This window comes from Oncorhynchus kisutch, linkage group LG19 (genome assembly GCF_002021735.2).
Source record: "Oncorhynchus kisutch isolate 150728-3 linkage group LG19, Okis_V2, whole genome shotgun sequence".
Classification (NCBI taxonomy): Eukaryota; Metazoa; Chordata; class Actinopteri; order Salmoniformes; family Salmonidae; genus Oncorhynchus; species Oncorhynchus kisutch.
In genome coordinates this window covers 42680168-42706353 of record NC_034192.2, presented here as the reverse complement: position 1 = coordinate 42706353, position 26186 = coordinate 42680168, and the positions used below count along the sequence as shown (strand labels likewise).

The following is a 26186-nucleotide window of genomic DNA, read 5'->3' as shown; positions in this document are numbered from 1 at the left end:
AACCCACAAATTCTGACAAACTCCAAGCATTGATTATGTAAGAATGGGCTGCCATCAGTCAGGATGTTGATTGACAGCATGTCAGGGCGGATTGCGGATGTCTTGAAAAAGAAGGGTCAACCCTGCAAATATTGACTCTTTGCATCAACTTCATGTATTTGTCAATAAAAAGCCTTTGACACGTATGAAAAACTTTAATTATACTTCAGTATTAATTACATAGTTATCTCTGACAAAAATATCTAAAGACACTGAAACAGCAAACTTTGTGGAAATTAATATTTGTGTCCAGTACCAGTCAAAAGTCAAAAGTTTGGACACACCTACTCATTCAAGAATTATTCTATATTTTTACTATTTTCTACATTGTAGAATATTAGCGAAGACATCAAAGTAACCAAAAGTAACCAAAAAAGTGTTAAACAAATCAAAATATTTTTTTTATCTGATATTCTTCAAAGTATCTACCCTTTGCCCTGATAGTAATTCAAAATAGTAAAAATAAAGAAAAACCCTTGAATGAGTAGGTGTGTCCAAACTTTTGACTCGCCCTGACCTTAGAGATCCTTATTATTCTCTATGCTTGGTTAGGTCAGGGTGTGACTCGGGTGGGAAAGTCTATGTTTTCTATTTCTTTGTTTGTGGCCAAGTGTGGTTCCCAATCAGAGGCAGCTGTCTATTGTTGTCTCTGATTGGGGATCATATATAAGTTGTAATTTTCCTTTTGGGTTTTGTGGGATCTTGTTTTCTGTTATGTGTCTGTGCCTGACAGAACTGTGAGCTTTCGTTTTCACTTTTGTTATTTTGTTTGAGGTTTAAAATAATTTTTAAAAAATAATAATACTTTCCACGCTGCGCTTTCGTCCACTCCTTTCGACGAGAGCCGTTTCAGGAATGTTTATATTTGCAAAAAATATATATGGGGGATTGGAAGTGATGCAGACAATTACATTGGTGGATGCCGCAATCTATCTGACATATTAAAGCTGATCTACCCCCTACATTTAATAAATAAAACAATTATTACAGCTCCACACACATGGGACAAAGGCCTGTGTGACAACGTTCATGAGCCAAAATCTATTTGTTTTAGGGGCCCAATGTGGTACTGCCTTTGTAACAGATAATGAGATACATTATAGAAAAGCACATATATAGAAACCTTCAGTGATTATGGAAATATGTCTTCTGTTCTCAACCCCATGAGAGTATGTACCCCTCATTGAGAGGCTGAAAGCGCAACAGTACCACCCACAGTGTAGCAACCCTAGAGCAATTCGCTCAAGGGAACAATGGATGTAAACATGGTAGTTGGGATTCTGACAACAGCAATCTTCTTGTTGCCAGTTCATTTACCAGACTTGGGATTTGAACCAGGCAGCAACCCTCTGGCTACTAGCATGCCTCTTTAAGCTCTGGGCTAATAAGTGAGCCTCATGATTTTAAAATGGAAGCTACAATTAATAAGCAGCACTTGGAAATATATAGAAATAGGCCATCTTCCTGTCAGTGACATTGGAACAATGCTCATGTCAGAGTGACCTTGGAACAATTCTCATTTCAAACTGAAATTGGAAATAGACAATACTCATTTCAGAATGACATTTACATTTTGACCTTGACAGTGACATTAAGTTAGATAAGACACCCACCCAGGAAAATGACGATGGAGTACACCTGCGCCCCTGTCGTCTCGGGCTGCTCCGAGTGTAACGGAAAACACACGCCGTTGGTACCATAGAAGTTCCGGAACAATCCTTTGAAGACCAGGGGGAGGAAGGCGATGACGAAGCCAATAAACCAGATGCTGAGGAGAATGGAGACGGTGCGCCGGCGGCCCGGGGTTAGATACCGGAAGGGGTAGACGATACAGATGTACTTCTCCAGGGTGAGGTAGGTGAGCAGCAGGACAGAGACCTCAGTAGAGAGCATGGCGAGGGAGCCGATCACCTGACACTGGACGCTGTCCATCCAGGCCTGGGCGTGGCGGTTGTACTCGCCGCGGAACTTGAGGTCATAGGCGCCGATCATGAAGAGGTAGACACCCATCAGGCCATCGGCACCTGGGTGGTGGAAGTGGGTTGCAACAGTAATTACTATGATCCAATTCAACTCAGTGTATGGATTGATACTGCTGGACTTTTTACAGTGAAACAGATCTCTAACATCAGAGTTCGGTTACCTGTGCACTACCATTCAATCTATCTCCTTGATTAAAGGGACATCTCACTCCATAGTCAATCAATTCTACTGTCATTTGGGAGTCATAAAGTGCAGAAAAGAGTTACTGTAGAGTTACATCAATGCAAACTTCCGTAATTTAATGGGCCAAGCTTTTAGTCATGCCTTCAGAGCATCTACAAGTGGAATATAGGCACAGCTCAACTACAAGACACTTCTGAGGTATGAATTTGATGGACAAATTGATTTCAGAGTGAATCTGTTCAGGATTAATAGCAGTGTCATGTACAAACTGATATGTTATAATCAGCAATGACAAACTTTTCTGGTAATATATTAACTTTATCGTACACAAACTTTGAAGTCTATTTGACTCTGCTGAGATGTCCCCTTTTTCAGTAAGCCATCCATTAACATAGAGATGAAATATTTGTGCAACAAAATCAAACAAAATTTTTTATCGAACTGAAATTTCTGACGTAAATTAAATACATCATTTTGGTCCAAGATGAATTTATCTGGCTACATATTTACCGCTCACACTTCCCCTCAGTAAATGACACTAGGCTCTGTCTATTACAACATTTAGTGACTCATTGTATAACATAGCGCTAGACCATGTCATTGCACATCCTTTGATACGAAAAGGTAGCAAATGTGCATGTCAAAAAGCATTTTTCATCTGACACATTACAGTGTGAAGCATGGCAGATTTCCAAACCCATTCTGATCTTCACAGGGATAAGTCCTAAACATATTATTGTCTATCTAGTTCAATTGAACAGAAAGGTGTGTCTTACAGTGTAGGGCACACAGACAGGGGCAAGTCAGGCAATCTAGCTATCCCACTGACTTCCAAGGGACTAAGACATGAATATGTCTCTCGTTCCCTGCATCACGGTATCTGTGACAAATCTAGTTTAATTGAGCAAAAATGTGGGCCTGACTTGTAGCAAAGGCATAAAGACATGAAATGTAGCTATGTAATGTTGACTCCCTCTGACTCCTAGGGTAGTACAACATTAACATACTATGTACTAATGGTTCAGTGGTGGTCACTGCGATTGTCGACAGTTCAATAAATAAATAAACCTGCATATTAAAGCTAAAGACCCCAATTCAATTGTTTGCGGATCAAGGAAACCTGCACTGAGGGTTCACTAAGAATGTTCACTCTGTATCTGTGATGTTCACATTTTAATCGACACCCCGGAAGTTGTCCCTCTCTTGGACATTGTCCTTGGATATTGGAGTGAAACCTCACCTTCCCTTAGGAAACAGAGTAAACATTCTAAATGAAATTGAAACCTCACCTTCCCTTATGATACAGATTAAACATTCTGAATGAAGCTCATACCTTCCCTTACAATACAAAGTAAACATTCTGAATGAAGCTGAAACCTCACCTTCCCTTATGATACAGAGTAAACATTCTGAATGAAGCTGAAACCTTCCCTTATGATACAGAGTAAACATTCTGAATGAAGCTGAAACCTTCCCTTACAATACAAAGTAAACATTCTGAATGAAGCTGAAACCTCACCTTCCCTTATGATACAGAGTAAACATTCTGAATGAAGCTGAAACCTCACCTTCCCTTATGATACAGAGTAAACATTCTGAATGAAGCTGAAACCTCACCTTCCCTTATGATACAGAGTAAACATTCTGAATGAAGCTGAAACCTTCCCTTATGATACAGAGTAAACATTCTGAATGAAGCTGAAACCTTCCCTTATGATACAGAGTAAACATTCTGAATGAAGCTGAAACCTTCCCTTATGATGCAGAGTAAACATTCTGAATGAAGCTGAAACCTTCCCTTATGATACAAAGTAAACATTCTGAATGAAGCTGAAACCTCACCTTCCCTTATGATACAGAGTAAACATTCTGAATGAAGCTGAAACCTCACCTTCCCTTACGATACAGAGTAAACATTCTGAATGAAGCTGTAGTAAGGTTTTCCTTTATCTGAAATCAATTGAATGGAGGCCTGAGTTGAAAGATCTGAAAGCTGTTTCTTACAACACAAGGAGATTATACACATGGCATGGAGCTTATTCTCCGATCGGATGTAGGAGCGCATGCAGATGACAAAGATGTTGCCGAAGCACGTGGTGGCCGACACCACCCAGACGAAGACCCTCAGGACAATGTTAGCCAGGAGGTCCTCGAAGGAGGAGATACCATCCGTGTTGGGCTTGCAGCTGCGCACATGAGGGGCGTACCCACAGTACTGGAACTTCTTAAAGTAACTAAACACAACAGGAGAGAAATCAATGAACAGGATGAAAGAGGGACACTGTCCAAAAACAATCCCTAGCCCCTGAGCTCTACCCCCTAGCCTCTAGCCCCTAGTCTCTTACCCTAGCCTATAGCCTCTAGGCCACTCTCTAGCCCCTAGTCTTTAGCCTCAACCCCTAGCCTCTAGGCAGTTCATGATCTTTAATAAATTGACAGGTATAAGCAACATGGGAGTTATCTCTACTTTGAGCTTTAATATGCTAGGTGGCATTTCTGCCACATTACTGACAACCACACATGTAGAATCTTAATTTGAGACAGTTTTCTACAGCAGAAAAATTATCCTGCAGCAACAGGAAATGTGAATTATTATGTGGATTATTGGACATTTTTGAAGGGGTTGATACATTTTCCATAAGGGAAAATCAAGACTGAAATGTCAAAGTGGAAATAATAAACTTCAGAAGTCTTTTTAAACCTGAAATGCACTACAAGTTTTACATTTCCTGCATTGCAGGTAAGTTCTCATTTGACAGAGTGATCAAATTAAGATCCTACATCTGTAGCATGTCCTTTGTGATCTACACATGTGTAGAGTGTAGCGATTAGGGATGGTTTCAGGGCCCCTATCAGGATAGGGGATAGTGCCCATCCAAAGGTTGCACAGAAGCTGGCCAAAAAAGTATGTGACACAAAGTTGTGCTGCATATGGCAGGAGTATTTGGTTTTCAGTGAATCTCAGAATGGACCTGTATTTTGTGTTTTGGGATGACCTTACTCACAAGTATATAGAGTGCCTTCAGAAAGTAATCACACACCACAGTTGAGCTCATTCAGTTTAGCTGATTGGCTATTATTTTAGGCCAAATGCTCGTTGGCTTCCCTTGCATTCAATGCTATGGGCGGCAACAATGTCATACTGTTTTTGACCAGACAGCATCAGATAGATGGCCTACACATACAGAGACGGAGGGGCGCTGTTTCACTCACTCGGATGCTTTCTCCGGTGAGATTACAATCAGCCTCTTGTGAAATGAAAGAAAATTATGAAACACAGAGAGACAAAATATACATCATTATTATGACATTATTACCATTGGCCTCATGTTTCCCTCCTCTCTAGCAACTGAGTTAGAAAGGACACCTGTGTCTTTGTTGTGACTGGGTTTATTAATACACCATTCAAAGTGGAATTAATACATTTACCATGCTCATAGGAATATTTAATGTCTGCTTTTTTAAAAATCCAATAGGTGCCCTTCTTTATGAGGCATTGGAAAACCTCCCTGGTCTGGTTGAATCTGTGTTTGAAATTCACTGCTCGACTGATGGACTTCACAGATAATTGTATGTGTGGTGTACAGAGATGAGGTAGTCATGTTAAACACTATTATTGCACACAGAGTGAGTCCATGAATCTTATTATGTGATTTGTTAAGCACATTTTTACTTCTGAACTTATTTAGGCTTGACATACAGTAACTAAGGGGTTGAATACATTTCAGCATTCATTACATTTAAAAAAATTACAAATTAAATTCAGGCTGTATAATCAAAATCCTGAAAGTCAATGGGTGTGAATACTTTCTGAAAGCACTGTATGTGATGTAATGCACAGTTGGGATCATACAGTTGGGAGTGGACATTCAAGCTTCAGATAAGGGGCCAGATTGACTAAGAAATGTTTGCAATAGAAAGTACGTATGGGAAAGTACAGTACCAGTCAAAAGTTTGGGCACACCTACTCATTCAAGGGGTTTTCTTTCTTTAATTTCTACATTGTAGAATAATAGTGAAAACATCAAAACTATTAAATAACACATATGGAATCATGTAACAACCAAAAATGTGTTAAACAAATCCAAAAATATTTAATATTTGAGATTCTTCAAAGTAGCCACCCTTTGCCTTGATGACAACTTTGCACACTCTTGGCATTCTCCCAACCAGCTTCACCTGGAATGCTTTTCCAACAATCTTGCAGGAGTTCCCACATATACTGAGCACTTGTGTGCTGTTTTTCCTTCACTCTGATGTCCAACTCATCCCAAACCATCTCAATTGGGTTGAGGTTAGGTGATTATAGCGCCCAGGTCATCTGATGCAGCACTCTATCACTCTCCTTCCTGGTCAAATAGCCCTTACACAGCCTCAAGGTGGGTTGGGTCATTGTGCTGTTGAAAAATAAATGACAGTCCCACTAAGCGCAAACCAGATCGCTCCAGAATGCTGTGGTAGCCATGCTGGTTAAGTGTGCCTTGAAATGTAAATAAGTCACTGACAGTGTCACCAGCAAAGCACTCCCAAAACATCACACCTGCTACTCCATGCTTCACGGTGGGAACCACACATGTGGAGATCATCCGTTCACCTACTCTGCATCTCACAAAGAAACACCGGTTGGAACCAAAAAAATGCAAATTTGGACACATCAGACCAAAGGACAGATTTCCACCAGTCTAATGTCCATTGCTCATGTTTCATGGCCCAGTCAAGTCTTCTTCTTATTGATGTCCTTTAGTCGTGGTTTATTTTCAGCAATTCGACCATGAAGGCCTGATTCACACAGTCTCCTCTGAACAGTTAATGTTGAGATGTGTCTTTTAATTGGACTCTGTGAAGCATTTATTTGGGTTGCAATCTGAGGCTGGTAACTCTAATTAACGTATCTTCTGCAGCAGAGGTAACTCTGGGTCTTCCTTTCCCGTGGCGGTCCTCACGAGAGCCAGTTTCATCATAGCGCTTGATGGTTTTTGCGACTGCATTTGAAGAAACATTTAAAGTTCTTGACATTTTCCAGATTGACTGACCTTCATGTCTTAAAGTAATGGATGGACTGTCGTTTCTCTTTGCTTATTTGAGCTGTTCTTGCCATAATATGGACTTTTACCAAATAGAGCTATCTTCTGTATACCACCCCTACCTTGTCACAACACAACTGATTGGCTCAAACGCAATAAGAAGGAAAGAAATTCCTTTAAATTAACTTTTAACAAAGCACACCTGTTAATTGAAATGCATTCCAGGTGCCTACCTCATGAAGCTGGTTGAGAGAATGCTAAGAGTGTGCAAAGCTGTCATCAAGGCTAAGGGTGGCTACTTTGAAGAATCTAAAATCTAAAATAGATTTAGATTTGTTTAACACTTTTTTGGTTACTACATGCTTCCATATTATTTCATAGTTTTGATGTCTTCACTATTATTCTACAATGTAGAAAATAGTAAAAATGAAGAAAAACCCTTGAATGAGTAGGTGTCCAAACGTTTGATTTGTTTTGTATGCATTTTGTATTTTATTCCAGAAATAATGCTTTTTAAACAACTTACCACAACATTCATCACAAATCAGTCATAAAAAAGTGTCCAAAGTTTAATTTGGGATTGATCTTCAAATACACATCCCAAATCTTTACGATGAAACAAATTGAACGAATTACTCACATATGGGTCAAGTGTTTGAGTGGTTCAAACATCCTTCGCTGTATGTTCCCTATCTCAATTCCCTCTATGCTCCTAAAAAAAAAAAAAGTTGTTCCCCTTAGGAGCTTACATAGAAAAACAAACAAAACCAAATATTTGAATTTCAGAGGCCCTCTTTGCAACGCTCTTTCCACAAAATTGTTGGTCTTTCACAAAGTGCTTTTGATGATAAGCTTTGATATATTACCTACAATGCTATTTGTTTTCTTTCTTGATATGTGTGAATGAGGGAATTCCTGATGTGTGGGCCAGTAAGTGCACTCTGTTCCAATACGATAATACATTGAACACATAATACGCAAATTACATGTTAAGTGCCACATAATTCTCTTGTATGATAGGGTGCAAATTGAAAAAGTGCATCATCAGGGGATATGATTATATAGTGTATGTAATTGAAATGAGTTAAATAGATGGATGGATTTTTAGTTAGTCTGAAAGAGCCACAGAAAGGGATGTAGAGGGAGGATGTGCTAACTGTACACACATGTTCTTGTGGTTGGAAATTTTTTATTTAAAAAATATATATTATGTAGATTTTCTGCACCTGATATTACTACTAATGGATCCCCTCTCAAGTGTGACATTCATTCACAAAGTGAGCAGTGAAAAACATACAGGCTACTTACAATGATTTCAATTTATGCAAGTTATCAAAGTGGTCAATTTGCAGATCCGCGATAGGGTTATACGAGATGTTTCTGTAAGAGCATCAATCATTAGATATAATATCCAACAATAACTTTAGCATCAATCATTAGACATAATATCCAACAATAACTATAGCACCATAGCTGTATGTGTATATCTTAAGTGCAAGAAGAACGTTTAAAAGAACGTTTGTGCATAGATTCGAGTGTGGATCTGACTCACAGCTGTAGTAAATCTCCCAGATGAACAAAGAGATTGGGAGGGATTGCCAGGAGTCTGTTGCTGGATAGATCTCTGTGGAGACAAAGCTATTTATTGGAAACAACATATGAAACTTACATAAGGTTTACATGGCTGACATGACCACCTAATCACACATGCATGCTGTGTTCCCATTCATGTTAATGATAAATTCCTGGAATCCATTAGTCTACTTGATAAGCATTGTGTTAAGCTAGATGCACCACATATTTGTGTTCACCATGACTAACATGGTTATGTGTATGCGTATATTGGAGACACTCCAAGACTCCCCACTGTTCTGCAAATCCGGATACCAGTGGAAAAGCATGTTAGGATAAATACTAGGATTAACCAAAACGCATAAAATATAAATCATAATGAACATCTTCTTGGCTTGGGAACATGTTGTTTTCCTATTCGGGCACATTTTGGGTTGCAATAAATTTCAGCCCTGTACTGCACTGTATATTTATAGTACAGTCTTTACTAATAATATGGTAGTATCTAAATTCTTCAAAAAGTCAGTGGAATAGATGAAGATGTGCAATACCACTGCGTGTCTGGGGATGATAAAGGAAGATGTCATGCAATTTCATGTCTGAGGCAAACAAAACATAAATAACTTACAATTCCCCGAGTTTTTGCAGAAATGAAAAAGCCTGTTCATGTATGTGACTGATTCTGTTACTCTGTAGGACGCTAGAAAGAGTTGAAGAAAGACGGTCAAAACAAGAAATATAAAACAGAGAAAGCAATTTTCTTACTTTATTCCCCTCATCTTCTCTGTTGGTTCTAAAAGCAATTAAACAAGAGTGTTGCTTTTGGGTCTAATATTTAGAACCCCTTGTGGAAACAAATTGCTGTTGATATTTGGGATTGTAATGGGTTATCGCCTACTGAGAAAGCCAAGGACACAGATGGGGGGAAAAACAGAATCTATTCTGAAGATTGAAATGTATTAAGTCACACTTACAGCACAGTCATCATGTTGCATGACCAGAATGTTACGTTTCCAACACTTTCGATTTGATTCCCCTCCATGTCCCTGGAGACACACAAGTGCACAAAAACATATTTAAAATTAATATCATGCCGATAACAAAGCTCTTTGATTTGCTGACTTCCAAACTTACAGCCAGTTAAGTCTTGGCATTTCCAGGCAGATGTCATCCAGCATTGTCAGAGCGTTGTTCAACAAAACCCTGTGAACCAATACAACAAAACAAGAGCGGTCTGATTTTTGTGCCGATCAAAGAAAACAACACTCCGCCAATATACGTAAGCATATCAAATAGGCCCTTAAAAATACTGGGGCACTTCAATTAAGTGCATATGAAATAACTTCTTAGAGGGTAAAAGCAAAACAAGACCAACTCAAGAAGGTAGAGGTAGAAATGAAACTCACAGGAGTACCAAGGAGCGCAAGCCTGAAAAGGTTGTGGGGGATATCTGATGGATACTGTTGTTTTCAAGGATCCTACAACCAGAGGGTAAAGTTTATTTTCAGCTCTTTTATTAAGTGAAGTATTTGGCTGAGCATTGGTTCAGAGGAAACTGCAGCGATACAAGCTTTTTTGCTGAAGGCTGTCTAAAAATGTGATGTCTTTGTTCCATTTATGTTAGCAGTATGTCTATATTGGCACACAGGATATACAGAATGTGCCAGTAAGGAAAACCTACAACCACTCCAGTTTGTGTAGATCTTGGAACACCCCAGGCATCAGGATGGATATCTTGTTGTAGCTTAAATATCTGAGGCAGAGAATACTGATTTTAAATGCGCACGGTTCTCTGAAACAATTCATAGGAATTATTTACCCTTTATTTCAACAACATTCATTCAACTTAAATCAACAACATTCATTATGAAGGACTTAGTTGTTTGATCAATAACAAAGTTCAACATAACACTGTCAATTGCACGGATGGATGAATATAATGAACTCACAGTCTTGTTAGATTGTACAGTCCTCTGAATGCATTAGGGCTCACAGCTCGGATTCTGTTATGTTGTAGATATCTGAAGTAGTATGTTAGAAGTATGTTAAAAAAATTCATAGAATTTGTGTGTTGAGGAGAACAACTGCCACAATGGATAACACGTTACAACAAGTTACAACATGTTACAACACGTTACAAAGAGTTACAACAAGTAACAACAATGATACAACAAGTTACAGCATATTACCACAAGTTATAACATGTTACAACAAGTTACAACAAGTTACAGCATGTTACAACATGTTACAACAAGTTACAACAAGTTACAGCATGTTACAACAAGTTACAACATGTTACAACAAGTTACAGCATGTTACAACAAGTTACAACAAGTTACAGCATGTTACAACATGTTACAACAAGTTACAACAAGTTACAGCATGTTACAACAAGTTACAACATGTTACAACAAGTTACAACATGTTACAACAAGTTACAACAAGTTACAACAAGTTACAGCATGTTACAACAAGTTACAACAAGTTACAGCATGTTACAACATGTTACAACAAGTTACAACAAGTTACAGCATGTTACAACAAGTTACAACATGTTACAACAAGTTACAACATGTTACAACAAGTTACAACAAGTTACAACAAGTTACAGCAAGTTACAACAAGTTACAACATGTTACAACAAGTTACAGCATGTTACAACAAGTTACAACAAGTTACAACATGTTACAACATGTTACAACAAGTTACAACAAGTTACAACATATTACAACAAGTTACAACAAGTACAGAAGCCTCACATTTCTAACATGAACTGCACTTCAGACGAAGTTTAGATCACAGGTTGATCAACCCACCCAAAATGGTGTTTTCTGTCAGGTGTCGTATTTAGCCTTTCCAATTTAGCTTGCAATACCGCTAAATAGAACAGACAGGCAATGTTTACAGTGCTGAGGAATCTTTTTGGCAAGCTGTCAAGCGAGATGAGGATTTTGGCATGGTTGTGAAAGCAGCTGACAGAAGATTTCCTCCATTGAAGTGCTTTTCAATAGAATGAATAGAATGAACCATAGCATCAACTGTCCTGCTATTTTATACATAAAAACGAAATAAAAATGACTCGCTGTAGATTAGAACAACAAAATAAAAATACCAATTGGTACATACTTTCATGATATTTGGTTTGATAACATTTTTTTTATAAGAAAAAGAAAATTGCAAGCAACGCTCGAATGAAAGATTACCCAAACAATACTACAAAGCTGACTTTATTCGATAGATAGTTCTTGGCAGTCTATGAGGCATGTGTTCAGTCTCCTCCTCGCTCTACTACTTCCATGATGCCAATATGTTTCAGGCACCACAAGAGAGACTGAATGATGTGGTGAACAATTGTGAAAGTCCACTTTCCTCACAACCATCATCCAAAGGTGTGTCTTGATAAAACATCCTTTGTAAGCTTGTTTTGGCCATCAAAAGCATCAAAAGGGGACAAACAATGCTTAGAATTATGTCCATGTCTGTCACAGTGGACTTGACAGGTTGGTCTATCAGTGTGTGTTTTTGAAGTGCTAACAAAATTATTTCTGAATGACTGAATGCTTCACTAGCAGTCTACAACCAAGTGACTTCTCTTGCCTGGATACATTTTTAAAAATAAATGTATTGACAACTTACAATTTCTGAAGACTCTGGTACTTATAGAATATGTCACCATTCAATATCCGGAGTCGGTTCCTTTGCAGTGACCTGTGAGATGTGAATAGTTCATAAGGTCGATTAGGTAAAATAAAAAATGTCATAAACATAACATCGTGCCACCAAACAATACTGTGTCAATTAAAAAAGACCAAAACCTTTGATCAATTTTTTCCATCTATGTTCTCGGTCCAGTGTCTGTTTAAGGTTTCTATTTGATCACACGTTGTCCCAAATGCAAACAATCTTCCAATTATGTTTCAAATGGGACTGGTGATAAAACACATCATTATTCTAAACAGAAGAGGAATATCTGTCTTTATGGAGTGACAGAGATAATGCATAATGTTGACATTTGTAGTTGAATCGTTATCTAAGCTCATTCCACCTCGATTAGCACTATGGCCACGTTTACCCGAGTTTACGGAGATACACTTTGAATTAGTGAAGAAAGCATTTTAATTGAAAATGAACAATGTGAAGGATGCTGCAGTAGTCTGCAGCACCTTGATGAAAGCTGAGCCAATTGGAGAAGGAATAGGCGGTGATGATAAGCAATTGACATAATTGAATTATTCTGCATGCAAATTGGGCCTTCGAGGTTTACCCATCAAGCAAACAAACAACACATTGTTTTGTTGATGAATAGTCAAGTGGAACTGGATGTCCCCAATATGGAAGGATGAGAAATATGGGGCCCAAATGGGCCATTATCTAAACAATGTAGGGCCAATATGATAGGGAGACATACTATTGTGAGACTGAGAAAGGGCGAGCTCCTTGTGATAATGTATGGTTATTGTTGTCATTCTTTTGCATAATGCATGAATTGAAATGATGATGTATATTTTACATCATCTTGTTATAAATACATTTTGTAATAATCATATCCTTACCTTCAGTTTGTCTCACATTCCAGTAGGTTTTAGTAGGCTTCAGTAAAGAGATTCCAGTAGGCTTTAGTAGGCTTCAACAAAGAGATTCCAGTAGGCTTTAGTAGGCTTCAGTAAAGAGATTCCAATAGGCTTCAATAGGTTTCAGTAAAGATATTCCAGTAGGCTTTACTATGCTTCAGTAGGCTTAAATAAAGAGATTCCAGTAGGTTTTGGTAGGCTTCAGTATGCTTTAGTAGGCTTCAGTAAATATATTCCAATAGGCTTTATTAGGCTTCAGTAAAGAGATTCCAGTGGCCTTCATTCAGCTTCAGTAAAGACATTCCAGTGGCCTTCATTCAGCTTCAGTAAAGAGATTCCAGTAGGCTTTATTAGGCTTCAGTAAAGAGATTCCAGTAGGCTTCAGTAGGCTTCAGTAAAGATATTCGAGTAGGCTTCAGTAGGCTTTAGTAGTCTTCTGTAAAGAGATTCCAGTAGGCTTTAGTCGGCTTCAGTAAAGATATTCGAGTAGGCTTCAGTGGGCTTTAGACGGCTTCAGTAAAGATATTCCAGTAGGCTTCAGTAAGCTTCAGCAGGCTTCAGTAAAGAGATTCAAGTCTCATTTTCCTCTGTCAAAAAGACTGTTCCAGTACAGCAGAGAACAGCCCTAGGACTTAAACCAACCTCCACAAACAAACTTCCATCAAGACACTCATTAGCTAACTGAGCGAGACACTTTGTTTAAATCCTTTTTCTCTTCCAATTCACAGGAGAAACAGAAGAAAGTATGCACACTTCCAGTCAGATGCAAATGTCTCAACGAAGAAGGCTATCAGGTGTGTGTGTGTGTGTGAGTGAGTGTCATTGTGTGCATATTATTTATGAACTCCTCAAAGGTGTGTGTGTGTGTGTCAACTCACATCATGGTGACGTTAATGGACACTGCTGGGACATGGTGAAACTGGGCACCGTCACAGTCCAGCTCCAGGTCTCTGCACTGGCACGGCTCTGGAACAGCCCCCAGCACTGGAGGAGGAAGATAGAAGACAGAGGAAGAATATGTTATTGTCTAATGCCAGAGGAGGTTGGTGGCACCTTAATTGGGGAGGACTGGCTCGTGGTAATGGCTGGATACGAATTTGTGGAATTGTATCAAATACATCCAACACATGGTTTCCATGTGTTTGATGACATTCCATTCGCTCAGTTCCAGACATTATTATGAGTTGTCCTCCTCTCAGCAGCCTCCTGTGTCTGATGCACATCCACGAGTCATACTGGACCAAAAAAAGATAGCAATGAAAATAAATGACAACAAGGAATTTGGACAAAATTGTTGTTATAGAACTAGCGTTAAAGGGAAAATCCACTCACAAACTATCTTTCGGTATTTTCTTAATTAGTCCACCCACTGTTGATACAGTCTCAAAATGCATAGGCAAGACATTAGACTTTCAAGTTTTTGACTGCTGACATACAAAACATTTTGGGATTGTATCAACAGTGAACTAATTAAAAAAATAAGATCCGAGAGACATAGGAGAGCATCAGGGACCAGTCTTAATCACTGCCTATGTACGTTAGAGACACGTGACGTGTGCTTGCTTTGTAGTTTTGCTTACAGGGGGTCACAGTGTTCTTACAAAGGCTAAAATCAGAGACCTTCTGCATCGCAAACGCGTGACCCCCTGCCAGACAACGTATTTGCCCATTACTCCACCGAAAAGGTACCAATTTGATAGCACTAGCGGAGACATTTCAAGATGTGGAATGAGGTTACGGCACAATCTCAACACCGTTACAAACGGCCACAGAGAAACAATGCGAAGCTGCAATCGATTGAATTGGGGCCTCATGTCAGAGGCTGACTCGGAGGTTCCAGGAATAGAGAGGATGACTGTGATTATGTGAGTAGTTTAGGTATTATTTGCCAAAGACAAGAAGTCCAGGTTCCGGCAGGACATTTTTAAATGGATAAGGGACCATGCTTGATATAGGATACAGTAAAGTGGATATCATCAGAAAAAAATCCTATATATTTGAGGGGAATTATAATCAGGCATAAAGGAATGGGAATATTAAAATATCAAGGGTATTCAAATCACGTCTTCAAGTTCTGTAGTGTTGATTTCCTTTTTCATTACTAGATGTTTTTTTGATCAGTGTCATAGAGTACACTTATATTGTGTCATGACTAAATTAAGGGAAGAATGAAAATCAGCAGTCTAATATTGATGTACTGTTGAGGACACATTTGAATCATGTTCTGATGTTCAAAGAAAGAAACATCTGTAGGAAGAATGACATCTAATGGGAAATATGCTATTTTAAAATGTTCTTATCAGTGACCTCTGTCCTACTAACAATAAAGCTACTAATGGATTGAAAACCTGTAACTCTGTAACAAAGACATTTCAGAGAACATTGGACATAATCAAAGGATTATATGCACAGTCTTGGAAGAAAACAAACCTGTTTATTCAATCAGGAAACGCTTATTGCTTGTTATCTGATAGCATGTCAGTCGTGGTTAAAATTAAATTGCATTATTCCGAAACTAAATAAGGACATTTTAGGAATGTTCTAGCGAGGAGATTTCTGACTAATCCACATCTGTTTAAAGCACTGTCTTAATGCCTCTGGGAGGCAGCACAAATGGACCATTCGAAACCGCTAGACTTCCATCTGGCCTGTAATATTCAGTTCCAGAACCACAAACTTAAATAAATGAAGACATCTGAATGTCAGAATTGGATATTAGGGACATCAGGTGAATTGGAGTGAAGCAGTTGCTATATCAAAACTTTGCTTCAGTCGGTACATTTGGCTACATGCAAAGTTAGTATAGTTCAGTAAGTTTTCGTCAACATGTAAAGTTAGTATAGTTGTTCTACCTTTGACCTTACAGTACACAACAGGGTTTCAAACAACTAACTCACACATGTGGGAGGAGCACAGGGTCAGTTGAAGGGTCAGCTGCAGTGCCGCGGCTCTGGAGATACTAAGAGCACGTACCTTGGATCTGAAACCCTGGCCATCTAATTGCCAGTTCAACCCCCACATGTTTTACTGCCCTACCATCCACTTGCCCGTTCAATCCCCACATGTTTTACTGCCCTGTCATCCACCAGCCAGTTCAACCCCCTCATGTTTTACTGCCCTGCCATCTACATGCCAGTTCAATCCCCTCATGTTTTACTGCCCTGCCATCTCCTTGACAGTTCAATCCCCTCATGTTTTACTGCCCTGCCATCTCCTTGACAGTTCAATCCCCTCATGTTTTACTTCCCTGCCATCTCCTTGACAGTTCAATCCCCTCATGTTTCACTTCCCTGCCATCTCCTTGCCCGTTCAATCCCCTCATGTTTTACTTCCCTGCCATCTCCTTGCCAGTTCAATCCCCTCATGTTTTACTGCCCTGCCATCTCCTTGCCAGTTCAATCCCCTCATGTTTTACTGCCCTGCCATCTCCTTGTCAGTTCAATCCCCTCATGTTTTACTTCCCTGCCATCTCCTTGACAGTTCAATCCCCTCATGTTTTACTTCCCTGCCATCTCCTTGACAGTTCAATTCCCTCATGTTTTACTGCCCTGCCATCTCCTTGCCCGTTCAATCCCCTCATGTTTTACTTCCCTGCCATCTCCTTGCCAGTTCAACCCCCTCATGTTTTACTGCCCTGACATCTACATGCCAGTTCAACCCCCTCATGTTTTACTGCCCTGCCATCTACATGCCAGTTCAACCCCCTCATGTTTTACTGCCCTGCCATCTAATTGCCAGTACAACCCCCTCATGTTTTACTGCCCTGCCATCCAGATGCCAGTTCAAACCCCTCATGTTTTACTGCCCTGCCATCTACATGCCAGTTCAACCCCCTCATGTTTTACTGCCCTGCCATCTAATTGCCAGTTCAACCCCCTCATGTTTTACTGCCCTGCCATCCAGATGCCAGTTCAAACCCCTCATGTTTTACTGCCCTGCCATCTACATGCCAGTTCAACCCCCTCCTGTTTTACTGCCCTGCCATCCAGATGCCAGTTCAACACCCTCATGTTTTACTGCCCTGCCATCCAGATGCCAGTTCAACACCCTCATGTTTTACTGCCCTGCCATCCAGATGCCAGTTCTACACCCTCATGTTTTACTGCCCTGCCATCCAGATGCCAGTTCAACACCCTCATGTTTTACTGCTCTGCCATCCAGATGCCAGTTCAACCCCCTCATGTTTTACTGCCCTGCCATCTACATGCCAGTTCAACCCCATCAGGTTTTACTGCCCTGCCATCTACATGCCAGTTCAACCCCCTCATGTTTTACTGCCCTGCCATCTACATGCCAGTTCAACCCCCTCATGTTTTACTGCTCTGCCATCTAATTGCCAGTTCAACCCCCTCATGTTTTACTGCCCTGCCATCCAGATGCCAGTTCAACCCCCTCATGTTTTACTGCCCTGCCATCTACATGCCAGTTCAACCCCCTCATGTTTTACTGCCCTGCCATCTCCTTGCCAGTTCAATCCCCTCATGTTTTACTTCCCTGCCATCTCCTTGACAGTTCAATCCCCTCATGTTTTACTTCCCTGCCATCTCCTTGACAGTTCAATCCCCTCATGTTTTACTTCCCTGCCATCTCCTTGACAGTTCAATCCCCTCATGTTTTACTTCCCTGCCATCCATCTCCTTGACAGTTCAATCCCCTCATGTTTTACTTCCCTGCCATCTCCTTGACAGTTCAATCCCCTCATGTTTTACTTCCCTGCCATCTCCTTGACAGTTCAATCCCCTCATGTTTTACTTCCCTGCCATCTCCTTGCCCGTTCAATCCCCTCATATTTTACTTCCCTGCCATCTCCTTGCCCGTTCAATCCCCTCATGTTTTACTTCCCTGCCATCTCCTTGCCCGTTCAATCCCCTCATATTTTTTCTGCCCTGCCATCTACATGCCAGTTCAACCCCCTCAAGTTTTACTGCCCTGACATCTACATGCCAGTTCAACCCCCTCATGTTTTACTGCCCTGACATCTACATACCTGTTCAACCCCCTCATGTTTTACTGCCCTGACATCTACATGCCAGTTCAACCCCCCCATGTTTTACTGCCCTGCCATCTACATGCCAGTTCAACCCCCTCATGTTTTACTGGCCTGCCATCTAATTGCCAGTTCAACCCCCTCATGTTTTACTGCCCTGCCATCCAGATGCCAGTTCAAACCCCTCATGTTTTACTGCCCTGCCATCTACATGCCAGTTCAACCCCCTCCTGTTTTACTGCCCTGCCATCCAGATGCCAGTTCAAACCCCTCATGTTTTACTGCCCTGCCATCTACATGCCAGTTCAACACCCTCATGTTTTACTGCCCTGCCATCTACATGCCAGTTCAACACCCTCATGTTTTACTGCCCTGCCATCCAGATGCCAGTTCAACACCCTCATGTTTTACTGCCCTGCCATCCAGATGCCAGTTCAACACCCTCATGTGTTACTGCCCTGCCATCCAGATGCCAGTTCAACACCCTCATGTTTTACTGCCCTTCCATCCAGATGCCAGTTCAACCCCCTCATGTTTTACTGCCCTGCCATCTACATGCCAGTTAAACCCCATCAGGTTTTACTGCCCTGCCATCTACATGCCAGTTCAACCCCCTCATGTTTTACTGCCCTGCCATCTACATGCCAGTTCAACCCCCTCATGTTTTACTGCTCTGCCATCTAATTGCCAGTTCAACCCCCTCATGTTTTACTGCCCTGCCATCCAGATGCCAGTTCAACCCCCTCATGTTTTACTGCCCTGCCATCTACATGCCAGTTCAACCCCCACATGTTTTACTGCCCTGCAATCTACATGCCAGTTCAACACCCTCATGTTTTACTGCCCTGCCATCTACATGCCAGTTCAACCCCCTCATGTTTTACTGCCCTGCCATCTAATTGCCAGTTCAACCCCCTCATGTTTTACTGCCCTGCCATCCAGATGCCAGTTCAACCCCCTCATGTTTTACTGCCCTGCCATCTACATGCCAGTTCAACACCCTCATGTTTTACTGTCCTGCCATCCAGATGCCAGTTCAACACCCTCATGTTTTACTGGCTTACCCCAGCCATACAGAGTGATTTCATTGAATTAGCTAAATATAACCCGAAGGCATTGCTCACCCATGGCTGTTTAACCATTCACTAAAATATGCTATGTCAAATACATCATTAAGTATAGTAATATTCTAAGTAGCTCATCATTAATTAATGCGTATCATGGATGTATAATGAATACTTTTATAATAGCTGTGTAATAAATACTTTTATCATGGATGTATAATGAATACTTTTATAATGGCTGTGTAATAAATACTTTTATCATGGTTGTGTAATAAATACTTTTATCATGGTTGTGTAATAAATACTTTTATCATGGCTGTGTAATAAATACTTTTATCATGGCTGTGTAATAAATACTTTTATCATGGTTGTGTAATAAATACTTTTATCATGGTTGTGTAATAAATACTTTTATCATGGTTGTGTAATAAATACTTTTATCATGGCTGTGTAATAAATACTTTTATCATGGTTGTGTAATAAATACTTTTATCATGGTTGTGTAATAAATACTTTTATCATGGCTGTGTAATAAATACTTTTATCATGGCTGTGTAATAAATACTTTTATCATGGTTGTGTAATAAACACTTTTATCATGGCCGTGTAATTAATACTTGTATCATGGCGGTGTAATAAATACTTTTACCATGACTGTGTAATGAATACTTTATATACTCATGGTTTATGTAAATGACTAAAGGAGATTTACAGTATTCTCTTGGATGAATTTCTGATGTACAGTACCAGTCAAAAGTTTGGACACACCTACTCATTCAAGGATTTTTCTTTATTTTTTACTTTTTTCTACATTGTAGAATAATAGTGAAGACATCAAAACTATGAAATAACACATATGGAATCATGTAGGAACTAAAAAAGTGTTAAACAAATCTAAATATATTTTATATTTGAGATTCTTCAAAGTAGCCACCCTTTACCTTGATGACAGCTTTGCACACTCTGTAACTACCAATTGGATATTGGGGAGAAAAAGGAGTAAAAAGTACCCCCCCCAAAACAAAAATGACTGTGCAGTGTTACCATTCCCCAAATGACCAAGTTTTCCACAAATTGTGTGTAATTTGTTAACCTGCATGATTAAAATCTGTGTTCATATGTGTTAGAAATTGAGAGTTCCTGCAAAAACTAAGTCTCCACCCTCCAAAAGGAAAATCTCAGCTAAAGCACCCCCCCCCCCCCTTCTGATCTGTGTGGGCAGATGCAAAGAACTCAAGGTGAATCCGTTTAAGCACCGCCTTCGCCCAATCCTGATACGTTCAAATAACCAGTGACGAAAACCCACAAACCAGAACTAATGCATCTCATTATCTCATGCATCCCATTCAGTGCCGGCAGATTCTTCGGTCTACACACATAATCTGCCCACGGGAGATTAGGCATTGCTAAACCATGTTTTGAATTCTGTTGCTGTACATTTCAAAAGTGCTGAACAAATAGTAATATTGACTATGTCCATCTTAGCTTGCTAATTAATGTCTTCATCGAAATTACGGATTGCCTCTTATGCGCTCATCATTCCCTTATGCCATAGTTTGTACATGTCAATTGTTATAGGCCTATTGCTTATATCGGCCTATCTCATTAGTATCTTATTCATAATTTTAGGCAATGTTGGAAGGATTTCATTGTTTTGCTTACTTTGTGTATTATAATTAGCGCATGTGCTTTCTTGACGAGGAGGAGATACTATATAATGTTGTTTGGTCTGTAACCATGTTTGCCAGTGACAATCTTTTCCCATTCAAATATTTGTTTTCAACAAAAAGTTCAGTAATAGACACATGTAATTCCAGTTGATATTGTGATGTTTGTTATGTCTGTGCGTCAGTGTATTGTATATAAAAGTGGATTCTCATGATTGTATTTTCCTTCCTTTTTAGACCGCCTTATAAAATTATTTAAATGGTAGGCTAGCCAAGTCTTTCTCTCTCTCTATCTGTGTGGTGTATTTATGTGGTGACATTAAAGAAGAGTAAAGTTGAGGCCTCAACATCTTGCTGAATTTATCTGAACGAACATTTCTTTAAATTGATTTATTTTGTAAAAAAATGTTGTACTTTTTCTCCCCAGTTTTGTGATATCCAATTGGTAGTTACAGTCTTGTCCCATCACTGCAACTCCCGTACAGACTCAGGAGAGGCGAACATTGAGAGCCATGCGTCCTCCGAAACGCGACCCTGCCAAGCCGCACTGCTTCTTGACACACTGCTCGCTTAACCTGGAAGCCAGCCGCACCAAAGTGTCGGAGGAAACACAGTACAACTGGCTACCGAAGTCAGAGGGCATGCACCCGGCCCGCCACAGGGATTCGCTAGAGCGCAATGGAACAAGGACATCCAGGCCAGCCAAACCCTCTAGGACAGCCAAACCTAACCAGGAAGAGGGTGGGCCAAATGTGTGAGGCCTCATGTCTGTCCTGTTGCGGCTGGCTGGGACACAGCCTGGGATCGAACCCGGGTCTGTAGTGACTTAGAACGCTGCACCACTCGGGAGGAATCTATTTGAATTTCTGTCGGGTCCATTTTTAAAGTGCTGAACGAATAGGCCTACCTCGTTGCAGCTCCTTTGCTTGCATTTGCTTATACTTAGAGCTAATTGTTAATGATATAAGAATAAACATCATGAATTCAATTAACATAAATGTAATAATGTTTGTGTATGGTTCAAAAGTCAAAACTCATTTTGGCGTTTGTTATTATTGAAGGAGAAGGCAGCTCTTATCGACTTACACAAATCCACAAGGATTTGTTTAATTTCACTCCATGGTGCTGAAGGAAAGCTCTGCTGTTGGGACAGCTTTATGTAGGTCCTAACAGTGTGTGGGCACCGTTTGTTCCCATTATAGTGCAACTATTATGTATTGTTTAGTTTTGTGTGTTGTGTAGTTGCTTTGCTGGAATGCATAAAAAAATATGTTGAATTTGCCACACCAAGATTTACATACTAAAATCACCACTAACAACAGATTCCGGAGAAAATTTGCAGAAGGGAAAGTCTATCAGTGTAGACAGATTGATAAAACTATATTAAAGAACATGCTTTTAAATAACAATGAAATGTGAATGAAATGGATGTGGAGGGAGCAAATGGACTAGGATTGTGTTTTTCTGTCAAATACTTTTGAAGAGCACTAATTGTAGATGAGCGAGCACACCCCATATCATACACAGACTGTTATATGGACATCTGATGAAAGGCCTCATAAATGTGATTCTCTTATCGTCTATTAATAATGAAAACTCATTTCCGATGCCGTGACATTTTGCATTGTGCACTGATTGGCAACAACTAAAGACATAATTGTGTCCCGGAGAAGTAATATCCATCTTCATATCCATGCCCAAAAGTAATGAACATGGTTAGTTTGAGAAAAATATTAGATTTTGGGACCTATTGAAGGTAAAACAACTGAAGGAGGCATATTGCTCCAGACAGTGGAGGACTCCTTTCATTATTCAATTCTATCATAATTTTATGACCATTTTGCTCTAATGTTCATTGAAAAAAATACATATGACCATATCACTTCAAGACAATAACAATGAATAAACCTTTGTGTGGCCTTTCAAACCTGAGTGTGTAATAACCTTCTGTTGAATCTGACAATTAATCTTGATGGTTGTACAGTCGTCTCAAATAAAACTGAAGGACCACGGCGTTACTCTGGACCCTGATCTCTCTTTTGACTAAGATATCAAGACTGTTTCAGGGACAGGTTTTTTCCATCTATGTAACATTGCAAAAAAGTTTCTGAAAAATTAATCCATGCTTTTGTTACTTCTAGGTTAGACTACGGCAATGCTCTACTTTCCGGCTACTCGGATAAAGCACAAAATAACTTACAGTTAGTGCTAAATACGGCTGCTAGAATCCTGACTAGAACCCAAAAATTTGATCATATTACTCCAGTGCTAGCCTCCCTACACTGGCTTCCTGTTAAGGCAAGGGCTGATTTCAAGGTTTTACTGATAACCTTGAAAGCACTACATAGGTTTGCTCCTACCTATCTTTCCGATTTGGTCCTGCCGTACAGATCTACATGTACGCTACGGTGTCACGTCCGTCTTAACGAGGAAACCAAGGCGCAACGTGGTAAGCGTACATTCTTAATTTATTAAACGAATGAACACTGAAACAAACTAACAAAATAACAAACAACCGAACGAACCGTGAAGCTATACACATGAGTGCTAACAGGCAACTACACATAGACAAGAACCCACAAAATACCCAAGGGAATATGGCTACCTAAACATGGTCCCCAATCAGAGACAACGATAAACAGCTGCTTCTGATTGGGAAGCAATTCAGGTCACCATAGACATACAAATACCTAGACTTACAAAACCCTCTAGATATACAAAACCCCCTAGACAATACAAAAACTAACATACCCACCCTAGTCACACCCTGACCTAACCAAAATAATAAAGAAAACAAAGATGACTAAGGTCAGGGCGTGACATACGGTCACAATACCCAGGCCTCCTAATTATCCCTGGAATTTCTAAGCAAACAGCTGGAGGCAGGGCTTTCTCCTATAAAGCTCAATTTTTATGGAATGGTCTGCCTACCCATGTGAGACGCAGACTCGGTCTCAACCTTTAAGGCTTTACTGAAGAATCATCTCTTCAGTAGGTCATATGATTGAGTGTAGTCTGGCCCATGAGTGTGAAGGTGAACGGAAAGGCTCTGGAGCAACGAACCGCCCTTGCTGTCTCTGCCTGAGCGGTTCCCCTCTCTCCACTGGGATTCTCTGCCCCTAACCCTATTACAGGGGCCGAGCCACTGGCTTACTGGTGCTCTTCCATGCCGTCCCTAGGAGGGGTGCGTCACTTGAGTTGGTTGAGTTGCTGACGTGGTCTTCCTGTCTGGTTTGGCGCCCCCCCCTTGGGTTGTGCCGTGGCGGAGATCTTTGTGGTCTTTACTCGGCCTTGTCTCAGGATGGTAAGTTGGTTGTTGAAGATATCCCTCTAGTGGTGTGGGGGCTGTGCTTTGGCAAAGTGGGTGGGGTTATATCCTGCCTGTTTGGCCCTGTCCGGGGATATCATCGGATGGGGCCACAGTGTCTCCTGACCTCTCCTGTCTCAGCCTCCAGTATTTATGATGCAGTTGTTTATGTAGGGGGGCTAGGGTCAGTCTGTTATATCTGGTGTATTTCTCCTGTCTTATCCGGTGTCCTGTGTGAACTTAAGTATGCTCTCTCTAATTATCTCTTTCTTTCTCTCTCTCGGAGGACCTGAGCCCTAGGACCATGCCTCAGGACTACCTGGCATGATGACCCCTTGCTGTCCCCAGTCCACCTGGCCATGCTGCGACTCCAGTTTCAACTCTTCTGCCTGCGGCTATGGAACCCTGACCTGTTCACAAGACGTGCTACCTGTCCCAGACCTGCTGTTTTCAACTCTCTAGAGACAGCAGGAGCGGCAGAGATACTCTCAATGATCGGCTATGAAAAGCCAACTGACATTTACTCCCAAGGTGCTGACCTGTTGCTACTGTGATTATTATTATTTGACCATGCTGGTCATTTATGAACATTTGAACATCTTGGCCATGTTCTGTTATAATCACCCCATGGTACAGCCAGAAGAGGACTGGCCACCCCGCCTGGTTCCTCTCTAGGTTTCTTCCTTGGTTTTGGCCTTTCTAGGGAGTTTTTCCTAGCCACCGTGCTTCTACACCTGCATTGCTTGCTGTTTGGGGTTTTAGGCTGGGTTTCTGTACAGAACTTTGATATATCAGCTGATGTAAGAAGGGCTATATAAAATACATTTGATTTGATAATATGAATTAATTTAATGTGGACCCCAAGGAGGGGTCCAATAGGAAAGCTACTGAAATAAAAGATCCCAGAAATGTTCTATATGCACAAAAATCTTATTTGTCTCAAATTTTGTGCACACATTTGTTGACATCATTAATGAGCATTTTTCCTTTGCCAAGATAATCCATCCACCTAACAGGTGTGGTATATCAAGAAGCTGTTTGAGCAGCATGATCATTATACAGGTTCACCTTTTTCTGGGGACAATAAAAAGGCCACTCTAAAATGTACAGTTTTTCCACACAACACAATGCCACAGATGTCTCAAGTTTGGAGGGAGCGTGCAATTGACATGCTGATTGCAGGTGTGTCCATTAGAGCTGTTGCCAGAGAATTTAATGTTAATTTCTCTTCTATATGTCGCCTCCAACGTTGTTTTAGAGAATTTACACCTTGGTGGCGATGGGGTTATTGTTTGGGCAGCCATAAACTATGGACAACAAACACAACTGCATTTTATCGATGGCTATTTGAATGCACAAAGATACCGTGATGTAATTGTTGTGCCATTCATCCACCACCATCACCTCATGTTTCAGTATGATAATGCACAGCAATATGTCACAAGGATCTGTACACAATTTCTGGTTGCTAAAAATGTCCCAGTTCTTCTATGACCTGCATACTAACCAGACATGTCAGCTACTGAGCATGTTTGGGATGCTCTGGATTGACGTGTACGACAGCATGTTCCAGTTCTAGCTAATATGCAGCAACTTTGCACAGCCATTGAAGAGGAGTGGGACATTCGATAGCCCACAATCAACAGCCTGATCAACTCTATGCGAAGGAGATGTGTCGTGCTACATGAGGCAAATGGTGGTCACACCAGATACTGACTGGTTTTATGATCCTCGCCCCTGTGTGACCAACATATGCATATCTGTATTCCCAGCCATGTGAAATCCATAG

At 40.4% G+C, this 26186-nt stretch overlaps 1 protein-coding gene across 1 annotated transcript in view; it reads right to left on the bottom strand.

The window, feature by feature from the left end:
- The window catches only part of LOC109910167 (relaxin receptor 1-like), an 86307-nt gene that overhangs the window by 9863 nt on the left and 50258 nt on the right, over positions 1 to 26186 (bottom strand). The window contains exons 4-16 of the mRNA XM_020509305.2: positions 14251 to 14356; positions 12438 to 12509; positions 10751 to 10822; positions 10483 to 10554; positions 10208 to 10279; positions 9936 to 10004; positions 9776 to 9847; positions 9430 to 9501; positions 8782 to 8853; positions 8538 to 8609; positions 7870 to 7941; positions 4210 to 4439; positions 1653 to 2063 (exon numbers count right to left, since the gene is read on the bottom strand). Coding sequence (XP_020364894.1) covers positions 1653 to 2063; positions 4210 to 4439; positions 7870 to 7941; positions 8538 to 8609; positions 8782 to 8853; positions 9430 to 9501; positions 9776 to 9847; positions 9936 to 10004; positions 10208 to 10279; positions 10483 to 10554; positions 10751 to 10822; positions 12438 to 12509; positions 14251 to 14356 — 1464 coding nt within the window. The remainder of the gene's footprint in view (positions 1 to 1652; positions 2064 to 4209; positions 4440 to 7869; positions 7942 to 8537; positions 8610 to 8781; positions 8854 to 9429; positions 9502 to 9775; positions 9848 to 9935; positions 10005 to 10207; positions 10280 to 10482; positions 10555 to 10750; positions 10823 to 12437; positions 12510 to 14250; positions 14357 to 26186) is intronic.